Source organism: Heteronotia binoei, chromosome 3 (genome assembly GCF_032191835.1).
Source record: "Heteronotia binoei isolate CCM8104 ecotype False Entrance Well chromosome 3, APGP_CSIRO_Hbin_v1, whole genome shotgun sequence".
NCBI classification, from domain to species: Eukaryota; Metazoa; Chordata; class Lepidosauria; order Squamata; family Gekkonidae; genus Heteronotia; species Heteronotia binoei.
The window spans coordinates 179,835,549-179,847,817 of NC_083225.1; the positions used below are offsets into that span (position 1 = coordinate 179,835,549).

Here is a 12,269-nt window from a genome sequence, read left to right on the forward strand (position 1 = left end):
GGTGAGCTTCACTCATTCGTTTCAAGCATTTATACCCTGATGTTTGGCCAAATACATGTACCCGAATAGGGCTGCCAGTAGCCTGGAGGAAAAAAGGTCCTGCCTCTCTTTTAAGTCGTTTACATGGCTACTAGCCATGATGACTGAGGGGAATGCCTACATTCAGAGGCAGTCAACCTCTGAATCCCAGAACCAGGAGGCAACATCAGGGGAAGGCCTTGGCCTCTATGCCCTGTTGTTGTTGAACCTCTGGAGGAACTGGTTGGCCACTGTGTGAAACAGGATGCTGGACTAGATGGACCACTGGTCTGATCCAGCAAGGCTCTTCTTATGTTCTTACGAAGGCCTCGGCCTCTCTGCCCTGTTGTTGGCCCTCCAGAGGAACTGGTTGACCACTGTGCGAGATAGAATGCTGGACTAGATGGACCACTGGTCTGATCCAGCTAGGCTCTTCTTATGTTCTTATGAAGGCCTCGGCCCTGTTGTTGGCCCTCAAGAGGAACTGGTTGGCCACTGTGTGAGACAGGATGCTGGTCTAAATGGACCACTGGTCTGATCCAACGGAGCTCTTCTTATGTTCTTATGAAGGCCTTGGCCTCTCTGCCCTGTTGCTGGCCCTCCAGAGGAACTGATTGGCCACTGTGTGAGACAGGATGCTGGACTAGATGGACTACTGGTCTGATCCAGCAGGGCTCTTCTTATGTTCTTCTGGGTGTCAAGATACAAAAACTTCTACATCAAAGGTGTACAAATTGGTCATAACAGTTTGTTACGAGGTTAGGAGAGCAACATCTTTGACCACCAAGGAAGTATCAGCCTGAGTGCCTGCTAGCCATTTCCAAACATTTGCAGAACTTTTGGTTTGCAGTTTCTTGATGAAAAGTCTATAACTCCTTTCACTTCTTTAGCCTGAGAACCTCAGCAGTGCTGATACAGACAGATCTGGGTCAATACTGAGCCATGTAGATTGTACTATAGGCTGGTAGCTAGGACAAAAAAGCTTTCAATATCTTTTCCCAATGAAAGCTTAAGCAGGCTTTGTCTGTCTCGCAGCTCTGATGGCAGAACAATGCCTTTCACCTTGAACAAACTCTTTCGCAAGCATACATTAAAAAGGTAGACTAATGAAGGACAAGTCTCTCAGTGGCTACTAGTCACAGTGATTGAGGGGACATGGAGAAGGACAGGTCTATCAATGGCTGCTAGTAACGGTGACTGAGGGAAACTCAACATTAAGAGTTGCTAATCCTCTGAATCCCAGAACCAGGAAGTAACATCATGGAGAGGCCTTGGACTCTATGCCCTGTTGTTAGCCCTCCAGAGGAACTGGTTGGCCACTGTGTGAGGCAGGATGATAGACTAGATGGACCATTGGTCTGATCCAGCAGAGCTCTTTTTATGTTTTTAGAAGGCCTTGGCCTCAGAGTCTTGTTGTTGGCCCTCCAGAGAAACTGGTTGGCCACTGTGTGAGACATGATGCTAGACTAGATGGATCATTGGTCTGATCCAGCAGAGCTCTTTTTATGTTCTTTTGAAGGTCTCAACCCCTATGCCCGGTTTTTGGCCCTTCAGAAGAACTGGTTGGCCATTGTGTGAAGCAGGATGCTGGACTAGATGGATCAGCAGGGCTCTTCTTATATTCTTATTGCTCTACAGCTGTTTGAGGCTTTGTCACCAGAATACAGAAATTTTTGACTGCGGTGAGGTCACCAGTATATGCTGCAACCTTAAAATGATCTCAGAAATAAGGCCAGCATATGAAGCTGCCTTATCCTGAACTGGATTATCAGTCAAATGCTATCTACTCTGATTGACAGCAGTTTTCCTTATTCCCACTAGACAAGTTCCTTCCAGCCAGACACACCAGGAACTTGATTGGCTGCCTTCTGCATACCAGCCATGCGGCGTGATACAGTGGTTAGATTGTCAGGCTGGAAGACCTGGATTTAGGCAGGTCAAATCCTCTGCACCTAACCTCCCCACTGGGTTATTGAGAGGTTAAAATGGAGGAGGGAGAACAAACGTAGACAGACGGACGGACAGACAGACAGACAGACAGACAGACAGACAGACAGACAGACAGACAGACAGATAGATAGATAGATAGATAGATAGATAGATAGATAGATAGATAGATAGATAGATAGATAGATAGATAGATAGATAGATAGATAGATAGATAGATAGATAGATAGATAGATAGTTCTCTGTAACATTCTTGGTTAGATCCAGGGCTTTTTCTGCAATAGGAACTCCTTTGCATATTAGGCCACACTTCCCTGATGTAGCCAATCCTCCGAAAGCTTGCAGGGCTCTTCTTACAGGGCCTACTGTAAGCTCTTGGAGGACTGGCTACATCAGGGAAGTGTAGCCTAATATGCAAATGAGTTCCTGCTTCAAAAAAAGCCCATTCTACTGGATCCTAAGACACTCTTCCCCTAAGTCGTGCTTCAGCAGAGAAAGACATCATCCAATGGAGAATGAGTGTTCACAATGGACAAAGGCTTCCTGTAATAGAGGCAAGACTTTCTTCGTTGAAGGAAGTCTTTCTCAGCTGAATTTTTCTATCCCTATTGTCAGTATGCCCTGAGTGGGATAGCCTGGTCTCCTCAGATCTTGGGAGCTAAGCAGGGTCAGTCAATAGGAGACCTCCAAGGAATACCAGGGTTGTGATGCAAAGGCAGGCAATGGCAAACGGCCTCTGAATGTCTCTTGCCTTGAAAACCCTACGAGGTCACCGTAGGTCAGCTGTGACATCAGCACTTTGCACCGCCCCCATTTTTAAGATGCCAGCGCGGGGGTGGGATTGATCCTAAGGCTAATCACTTCAAGGAATGTCACCTAGTTTGACATCGTGAGCATAATGCACTGTTTGCCGTTCATTCCATTAGCTGGAATCCCATTTTACGTCTCCGACAGCGTTGATTTAGGCGCCTCTAACAAAACGTTGCTTCGTGACATACTATTTTGTTATGAAGGCAGTTCAGCACCACCTGGTGACAACAGCGTTCCCACACACACACACAAACCCCTCAGCCTATGTAAGTCTGGCAGAATGAGGTCATAAAAAAATATTAGACCTTGAACGAAGTTGTATTTCGAAAAAGCTGGGAAGAGCTGCTCATTCTAATACTTTAGCCCTTTTTTTTCATTCGAAAATAAAATAGTTAGTATGTGCTGGGTGATACGGTACACAGAATGACAGTTGTGCTAGCTGGGTGAGGCACACTGATTTGTCAGGTCCTGCTTTCTTGTTCCCTGGAGCTGGAGAGAACATTGTTTTGAAGCCTGCAAGGCCCAATTTGGCTCAGACCCATAGCATAGGGGGAGGAAGGACTCCTGCCCCCCCCAGTATCATTTTCCCAAGCTGAAACAGTACTGTGGGTAGTTATTCGCCCCATTCTGGATCTGCATGGGGAATTCTAACTCAGGGCTTTTTTTGTAGCAGGAACTCCTTTACATATTAGGCCACACCTCCCTGATGCAGCCAATCCTCCAAGAGTTTATAGGGCTCTTAGTACTCGGCCTACTGTAAGCTCCAGGAGGACTGCCTACATCAGGGATGTGTGGCCTAGTATACAAAGGAGTTCCTGCTACAAAAAAAGCCCTGTAACAAAGCATCATGTTATTTGGCCCTAAAGGTGAAAGTAGGAACAATATTTTCAGTGCAGCATTAGTTTTTCATTACTCTTGAACATAGAGAGAGAGAAAGGGAATGTTTTTTTTTATTCTGGAGTAGTCTCTCAGTGAAGTGGCTCTGCTGCTTTCCACTGTGGTGGAATTAGGAAAAATCTGTTCATTGCAAATACTGACTGGCTAGCACCCATAACATCATCTTCCAAATACCTGGAGCAATTTTGCATCATTTTAAATGTTTGGGGTTTTTTTTTTGGGGGGGGGGGTAGTTGCAAGATGAAGGGCAGAGATGTTAACAAAATATATGTACAGGTGCCACATTTTTAAAAAAGAAGAAGAAGAAGGCAGACAAAGCTCTGAACTAAAGAGGCCTGGGACAAGCTGTACAGTTGATTCAGCATTCAACTGTCTTCTGTGTTAGTTGTAATCCTAGCTGTGGTGGTGGAATTATTCCACAGGTGAAATAGCTGCTGTGACTGACATTTAAATGTTACACCAGGCTTCACTCTCAAGAGATCTCTGTGCAGCCTCTCATATTTAACTCCCTTTGTTTGTTCCAGACTTGTATATCGGTATTTTTCAACTGAGCAGCTTTGTGAGTGAGGCCTAAGGTTAAAATGTTTCTGCAGGTGGAGGTGGGGGGGGGGGTGGTGTTCAAATCCTGCATTGGAAGGCCGCATCTGGTGATTCTCAGTTCTTGGAATGGATTTCACTTAGGTTCTGAGTTGGATTGAACTGGCGTTCTATGTGGGCAGATGTGACTGGGGAACAAACAACCCCCCCACACACACACAAATCGAGACGTTGTCATTGATGCATGTGAATCAGCGCTCATTGGTGCTACCCGTAAACAAAGCGGCCCACAAAACGATATGAACACACAGATCTCCAATACAACCCCATGTTCCTAGTCCAGGATGCTGCATCTTCCCATCCGTATCTTAACGTGCTTTGCTTCTGTTACTGACTGCATAAAACCCTTCGTTGCATGTGAGCATCTCTACATTGACCACTGCCTGAGTGCAGACATGGTATCCCCCTGATGCATACAACTTGGTTCACTTGCATGCATCCTCTGGAACTCTGCCGCCATCTTCTGTTAATTGTGCCTCTTCTCTGATCACAGTGGTCCGCTCTAGACAACCAGGAGTCCCCGTACAAGTGTCCAGAGAGCTGTTTGGCTCTTGGTCCCACCCCATGCACACCCAGTTGTTTCTGGTGAGAGAGAGTAGCTCCATCAGGGGTGGAATTCTAGCAAGAGCTCCTTTGCATATTAGGCCACACACCCCTGATGTACCCAATCCTCCAAAAGCTTACAAAAAAGAGCCTTGTAAGCTCTTGGAGGATTGGTTACATGAGGGGTGTGTGGCCTAATATGCAAAGGAGCTCCTGCTAGAATTCTACCCCTGGGCTCCATGTTATCACTGCTTTGGTGGTTGCCACAATTTGCACAATTGTGGGGTTTCATATTTTGACCTGCTGAGATTGGGCAGATCCCTTCCCTCCCTATTCCTCCCCAGGCTCCACTCCCAAATCCCCAGGAATTCCCCATCCTGGAACGAGCATCCCTAAGTTCCCCTAGAACTACAACTGGACTTCAGCCTACAGAATATAGTTCCCCTAGAGGAAACGGCAGCTTCAGTGGGTGGACTATATGGCATTGCATCCCTGCTGAGCTCCCTCGCTGTCCTCAAACTCCTCCCACCCTCACGTCTGCCCCCAAGTTCTCTAGGAATATCCCAACTCAAATCTGGCAACCCTACTTTCAGAACAGACACCATTCTCTTCCCCTTTTGTCTTCCACTGCAAACATCTTCTTGCCAGCAGGGGGATTGGGCGCAGTGTTCCAGGAGTGGGCGGGAACTTCCCAACATCACCCAGAAGTGATGTCATAGTGTTGATGACATTGAGGGCAACGCTCTGCTGTTGGGGCAAAACTCTATGATAAAACTGACATCAAACCATGGAATTTTGCCCCCAAAAACAGGGCATCGTCACGCAATGTCTCTGATGTGATGATGTCCTGCTCCTGAGTAGGTTTACCTTAGTTATTAAATCGCTGCCAAGAGTGCTGTAAAATCAATCGATTAGAATTAGATTATGAGAAATCGAAAGTGTTAGTCTTTTCCAAATCGAGAAAGCAATATATTCGGAGAGTGGGCAGCCACAAGCTTGAACAAGTAAAACACTTAGGTTTGCATTTCCAGGCTACTACATCATGGACAGGGCCGTAGCCAGGATTTCATGTTTGGTGGGGCCCACAGCAGAATTTGTTGTTTGGGGAGGCCAGGGGGCCACCCAGCTTGGCAGCCCAGGGCTCTCAGCACTGTAAGCTGTCTTGAGTTCCACAAGCTAACCCCCCTTCATGTCTGGGTAGTCACAGCAGCTCTGTTCCCTCCACTCCTTTCTTATGTGCCCATCTCTCAGAGAGACAGAAATCTCTTGACTCTCCCCGCTGCCTTTGCTCTGCAAGGTGTGTTAGGGAAGAGGAGAGAAAAATTTAAAAAACGAGCCGCAATACTACTACATGTTCAGAGTAGTGGTGAGCAAAGGGGACAGATTGGGGGCCTCCAATGGAGGGGCCATATAGTTGGAAGGGGGAGTTGAAAGGATGGGCCTGGCCCCTCCCAGGCCCCACCATAGCTACGGGCCTGATCATGGACCCAACAATGCAAAAAAGAGCCAGTTTGGTGCAGTGGTTAAGTGCGCGGACTCCTATCTGGGAGAACCGGGTTTGATTCCCCACTCCTCCACTTGCAGCTGCTGGAATGGCCTTGGGTCAGCCATAGCTCTGGCAGAGGTTGTCCTTGAAAGGGCAGCTGCTGTGAGAGCCCTCTCCAGCCCCACCCACCTCACAAGGGGGGGGTCTGTTGTGGGGGAGGAAGGTAAAGGAGATTGTGAGCCGCTCTGAGACTCTTCGGAGTGGAGGGCGGGATATAAATCCAATATCTTCATCTTCTCACAGTGTGTCTGTTGTGGGGGAGGAAGGTAAAGGAGATTGTGAGCCACTCTGAGACTCTTTGTAGTGGAGGGCGGGATATAAATCCAATATCATCATCATCATCAAAATGTGCGCCATGTGCGGCATCACTGTTTGGGGGTGGGGTTTCCCCCACTGGCCAGCTGGCCAGTGGCAGGCAGAAGCACCAAAATCAGGGGATTCCCCCCCCCTCCGGAACTGGGGAATGGGAACCCTACAGCAGTGTCAGGAATGCAAGTGCAGCAGCAGGGAATTGCCCACTGGAAACGGGCTTTTCCTCACAAGTCACCTTCCATCTTTTGTACATCAGTCGAAAGCCACCGTTTCCACCCCCCTCTCGGTGTTGTGAGCTGACCCTCAAATTAGACCTCTTGGATGTGCAGAGTGAGTGATGCATCTGTCCCCAGGCTGAAAAATCAAAAACTGGCCTCCTGCCTCCAGTTTCCTGGAAATGCCACTGGGCTTTATGACTGACGCACGGTGAGAGAAAAGAGGTTTAATTTGCTACACAAATGTGACACGAGGTTCTGCGATAAAAGCAGGTTGGCACATTGTATCGAGTGGCATGGCAAAAAGCCCAGGTTGTGGCCGCTGGCTGAAGAACCAGTGCCTCTTGGTGATCGAATGACACACTTCTCCTTTGTCTAGCAGGTGGCGCGTGATTAAACAATTAGTTCCCAACAAGACCAGGCATTTAATCATCCTGGGTGGATGGACACTATTCGTGATCCCCCTCCCTTTGTTCATTCTAACCTGAAGTGACACGAAAGGGTCGTGTGAAATGAGAGCATTTAAAGAGAGAAGGGAACTAAGTGAAATAATCACTCCTCTGAAGTATTGAGCAGAACAAAGTATCCCGTCCATTAATCACACGTACCTGAATGCACATGAAGCTACCTTATACTGAATCAAACCCTGGGTCCATCAAGGTCAGTGTTGTCCAGTCAGACTGGCAGCAGCTCTCCAGGGTCTCAATCTGAGGTCTTTCCCATCACCTCCTACCTGATCTCTTTAACTGGAGATGCCGGGGATTGAACCTGGGACCTTCTGCATGCCAAGCAGAGACTTTGATTCACAGCCCCTCTCCATGGCTCTCCAGGGTCTCAGTCTGAGGTCTTTCCCATCACCTCCTACCTGATCCCTTTAACTGGAGATGCTGGGGATTGAGCCTGGGACCTTCTGCATGCCAAGCAGAGGCTCTGATTCACAGCCCTTCTCCATGGCTCTCCAGGGTCTCAGTCTGAGGTCTTTCCCATCACCTCCTACCTGATCCCTTTAACCGGAGATGCCGGGAATTGAACCTGGGATCTTCTGCATTTCAAGCCTATGATCTGCTACTGAGCTGCAGCCCATCCCTTGGGAAGGAAGACTCCTTAGGCTGGAAGAAGACTTCTGTCCTTGCTGAATGGAGTGATAGGATCCAAATCACGAGTAAATTATAATATCCTCCTAATCTTGCTTCTACAATTATGGAACATGTTTCTTTAAATTATTGGAAATTGCAGCGGGTGATCTCTTGAACTTGGTCAGAGTGTCATTCATTTCTCTTTATTTGTTTGATTTTTTAGTTGGCGCTCACCTGAAGGGTCTCGTGGCAACTTACAACTTTAAATTGTGGGGCTTAAGTCATCCTGGATACTCCACCCTCTACCCAGGGGACGGTGCCCCTCCCCTCGATTTTAGGGTGAATACAGGTGATCATTTACAGAGTCCCAATCCTTGTTGAACTTGGGGCCACTTCTAGAATGTTGAGAGGAGGTACCTTGAAATGACATCGTCTATGGTTTTGCCTCTAGAGTGGCTCCAACAGCCTTGCTACAACAGAAAATTGCTCAGGAAACTCAGGGGTGGAATTCTAGCAGGAGCTCCTTTGCATATTAGGCCACACACCCCTGATGTAGCCAATCCTCCAAGAGCTTACAGGGCTCTTAGTACAGGGTCTACTGGAAGCTCCAGGAGGACTGGCTACATCAGGAGTGTGTGGCCTAATATGCAAAGGAGCTCCTGTTAGAATTCCACCCCTGAGGAAACTAATTTCCTCTGTTGCTCTGCTAGATGCTGGGAAGAATTGAATTGCCCCTATTCATTCCCAGATTTCTGGCCAAGGGTGACCTTCTCTGTCAAGGACATCACATCACAAGGTGATATGGATACCTCACACAGGGGGATACATGAAAGTTGTCAGTGCAGTATAGCAGATGGAGTGAATAACTAGTATTTTGGAGGCCGAGGATCGATTCCTCACTCTGTCATGGAAGGTCACTGAGTGACCTTGAACCATTTGCTCTCCCTCAACCTAACCTACCTCACAGGACTGTGGTTTTTAGGATAGAGTGGGGGAAGGAGAATGATGTTGTGAGCTGCTTTTGCGGAGAAAAGTGGGGTATGAATAAATAACTATAACTAATGAGGGGGAAAGCAAGAAAACTGAGCTTTCAAGTGGAGCGCCTACAGATGTGTGAGGGAAAACATGAAGATTCCCGCTCCTGAATGAGAATGAGATTAGCCTATTGTGTGCCCTTAGACTATTAGTTCTTTCCCAGCCTTATTGTCCTATTTAAGGCTTTTTTTTGTAGCAGGAACTCCTTTGCATATTAGGCTACTCACCCTTGATGTAGCCAATTCTCCTGGATCTTACAGTAGGCCCTGTACTAAGAACCCTGTAAGCTCTTGGAGGACTGGCTACATCAGGAGTGTGTGGCCTGATATTCAAAAGAGTTCCTGCTACAAAAAAAGACGTGATCCTATTTTAAAATGGATATGACAATAAGTGGTCTCATAGCCTGTGGGTTGTCTGAAAAGTCTTTACATCCTTAAAAGCCGTAGAAAGAAGCACCTTTGGTAGTCACTTCACTTAGGTGTGGGAAGCCAGTTCATTTGGGTGCCATGATTGTTTGGTTTGAGGCTGATCGATGATTACATTCACATTTGCTTACACCAGGAGTATGTTTAATGCTTGCTTCTTTCATTAACAATTCGCGAATTGTACAACGTCAGCTTTGCGAGAATGACACCCAAGGGCTTCGATGCTCTTAATTCACCACCATAGAAAGCCTCTCCAAATACCAACCCTTAAATTCTGCTTCTCTTTCTCTCTTTTTTTCATTCTGCAGCTCCAATGGGAAATCGGTCACGTGGGCCCAGAATGAGAAGACCACGAGCCGGGGAGCCCACCTGTGGCAGCGGCTTTCGATCCACATCAACAAAAAAGAGAACCCCAACCAAACGGCAGTCATCAAGCCGTTCTCAAAGAGCACAGACAGCAGCCGCCACAGTGGCACCGGCACCACTTTTCCGGAGTCTAGTGCCAAAACACTTTACGATGTCTCTGAAGCAGAGGAGCACTACCCTGCGCAGTACCGAGCCCAGACTCCCTCTCCCATCAGCACGGTCAGCCACAGGACTGCCTCTCTTAGCCGGACAGAAGACGACATTCCGACGTTTCAGTCAGAGTCAGCCCAACGCAGCAGCTGTTCCCAGGGCTCTCTGATGGACCAGATCAGCAGCGTGGTGACCCGCTTCACCGCTAACATCAGCGAGCTCAACTCCATGATGCTTTCCACCACCACGCCAGGAACGATGGTGGCCACTCCTCTGTGCTCTTCCTACTTGATCCCGAGAGAGATCCAGCTTCCAACAACCATGACGACTTTTGCAGAGATTCAGCCCCTCCCGGCCATTGAGGTGAACGGAGCATCGCAGTCGGGCAGGAAGCCATCTTGTGGAAGCGTCAAAGAAGGGCCTTCTACAGAAGCGCCACCGGCAGCCACCAAGCCAGAGCTGGAAGAGCTGGTGGCTTTGACCCCTCCTTCCCCTTTCAGGGACTCGATTGATTCTGGTAGCGGCTCACCCAGTTCGCCGGTGTCCGAATCTGCCCTTTGTATCCCTTCCTCACCCAAATACGACTCACTTATTATAAGGGATTATACTCAAAGTTCTTCTTCGTTGTGAATGTAGTTCGAGCTCAGCCTTGGATCTTTACAAATCAACAGGGAGGGGGGAGGTCAGACCTCCAAGATCTCCAGTGTTTACAGACACAGTGAGAGTAAATGGGTCCTCTCGAACATCACGGAAAGGGGACGTTCGAAGGATAGGTGGATTTAAAGACACACACACAAAACAAAACTTTTAGCAGATTTTTGTGGCCTTAAAAACATGGGCTTTTAAAAGGAAAAAAAAATAACACTGCATCTATTTCCGAGGGCTTACAAGGAGTCTCTTTATTCACTTACATACCAAGTGCTTTGCATTAGTGTAACGATAAACTGTCCATACGTACAAGAGGAGAACAAAGGAAGTTAATCTAGGCAACTGACCATTATTTGTTTACTTTGGCTCCTTAACCAGGAAGTGAAACTTGATCTTTCATCAAGGCATAGAAGACCAAACATTGAATGTACATTTTCTAACAGACTCCATACTTGGGACCAAATTATCCAGCTCTTTTTGTTTCGGTTGAAGGTGTTTGTTCGGGTTTTTTTTTTTTCCTTATGAAGATCTCAACCAATATTAATCTATTCTGTAATTAACTAATCTTTTTTTTTTCCTGGCTACAGCATATGACGTCCATAGTGGCACGCCGCTCGTTGATAAACATAGGCCGATGCGTTGCGGCCACCGACTGCAGTCTTAGAGGGCTTTCCAAATGACTTCTGGTCTAACAGAAGGGGGGAAAAAACAAAAAAAACAAAAAAAAAACTCTCTTAAGTTAAGTATCTAAATTTTTTATTTCTTAAGATTGGATTCACCTCCAGAGCGACAAAAGTTCCAGGAGGATTTCCTGACTCTTTCACCACGTTGCCAACCAATAATGGAGTAGCAAAAAAATACACAAGAAAAAAAATATTTTCTGGAATACTGTTTTGTAATTCCCTTATCAGGGCAAATGTTAAGGTGGAGCATCAGTTTCTAGCGGCGTTGTGGAGCTTGAGTGTAACTATGTTCCTAAGCGAGACTCACGTTTGTGCGGACATTCTTGCATTACAATTGCCAGCTCTACATTTTTAAATCTTTTACTCCAAAGGAACAAATGGTCTGAAATATTGGACTCAGAGCAGTTGGTTGCCAACCTTCAAACTAGCTTTCTTAGAGATATACATACTGTTATCGGGGTGGAAGGAGCTCCTTCCTCGCCCCTTCCAGTGGGTCTTTCGATCAGGAGACAGCCAACTGCCCATCTTTGCCAACCAGAGGTAACTGCAATACAAGAGGCTGTGCACTCGGTCGGTTGAGTTAATTCTCTAGGTTTCATGGTTACTGGGGGAGGGGGGGGCTCTATATGGCCGAGGGTTTGTACAAGGGGCTTTGTTTTTTAGGCAGGTAAAGTCATGATCCCAACCCACAGTCTGGCTTTGCTTCCTTTTCAGTCTTGCAGTTGAATTATGTAGAGGAGTGAATGATGGCAGGAAACAGGCGTCGTGGTTTGGGAGGCTGCTTCTCACGATACAGGGATCATGTTGACATTGCTAGAAACCATGTCTGCATTGGGACCGCTTTGCACAATGAGATATTGTGTGCGTAGCAGCTGGCATTGTAAATTAGAGTGGGGGGCACCACAAGGTGGGCACTGAGGCAGGCTTTTATTGGCTGCTGAGTCAAAAATAAAACTTGCTGTAGGCCGGGCTGGATCTAGGGGGGAGCAGAGGGGACCTTT

At 47.2% G+C, this 12,269-nt stretch overlaps 1 protein-coding gene across 2 annotated transcripts in view; it reads left to right on the forward strand.

Moving 5' to 3' along the window:
* Window positions 1-11,877, forward strand: part of GRM5 (glutamate metabotropic receptor 5) — a 389,835-nt gene extending 377,958 nt beyond the window's left edge. For both annotated transcript variants that reach the window (XM_060234964.1, XM_060234965.1), the window contains one exon: window positions 9,730-11,877. In XM_060234964.1, the coding sequence (XP_060090947.1) occupies window positions 9,730-10,567 (838 nt within the window). In that variant the 3' untranslated portion in view covers window positions 10,568-11,877. The remainder of the gene's footprint in view (window positions 1-9,729) is intronic.
* Window positions 11,878-12,269: the final 392 nt, after the last annotated feature.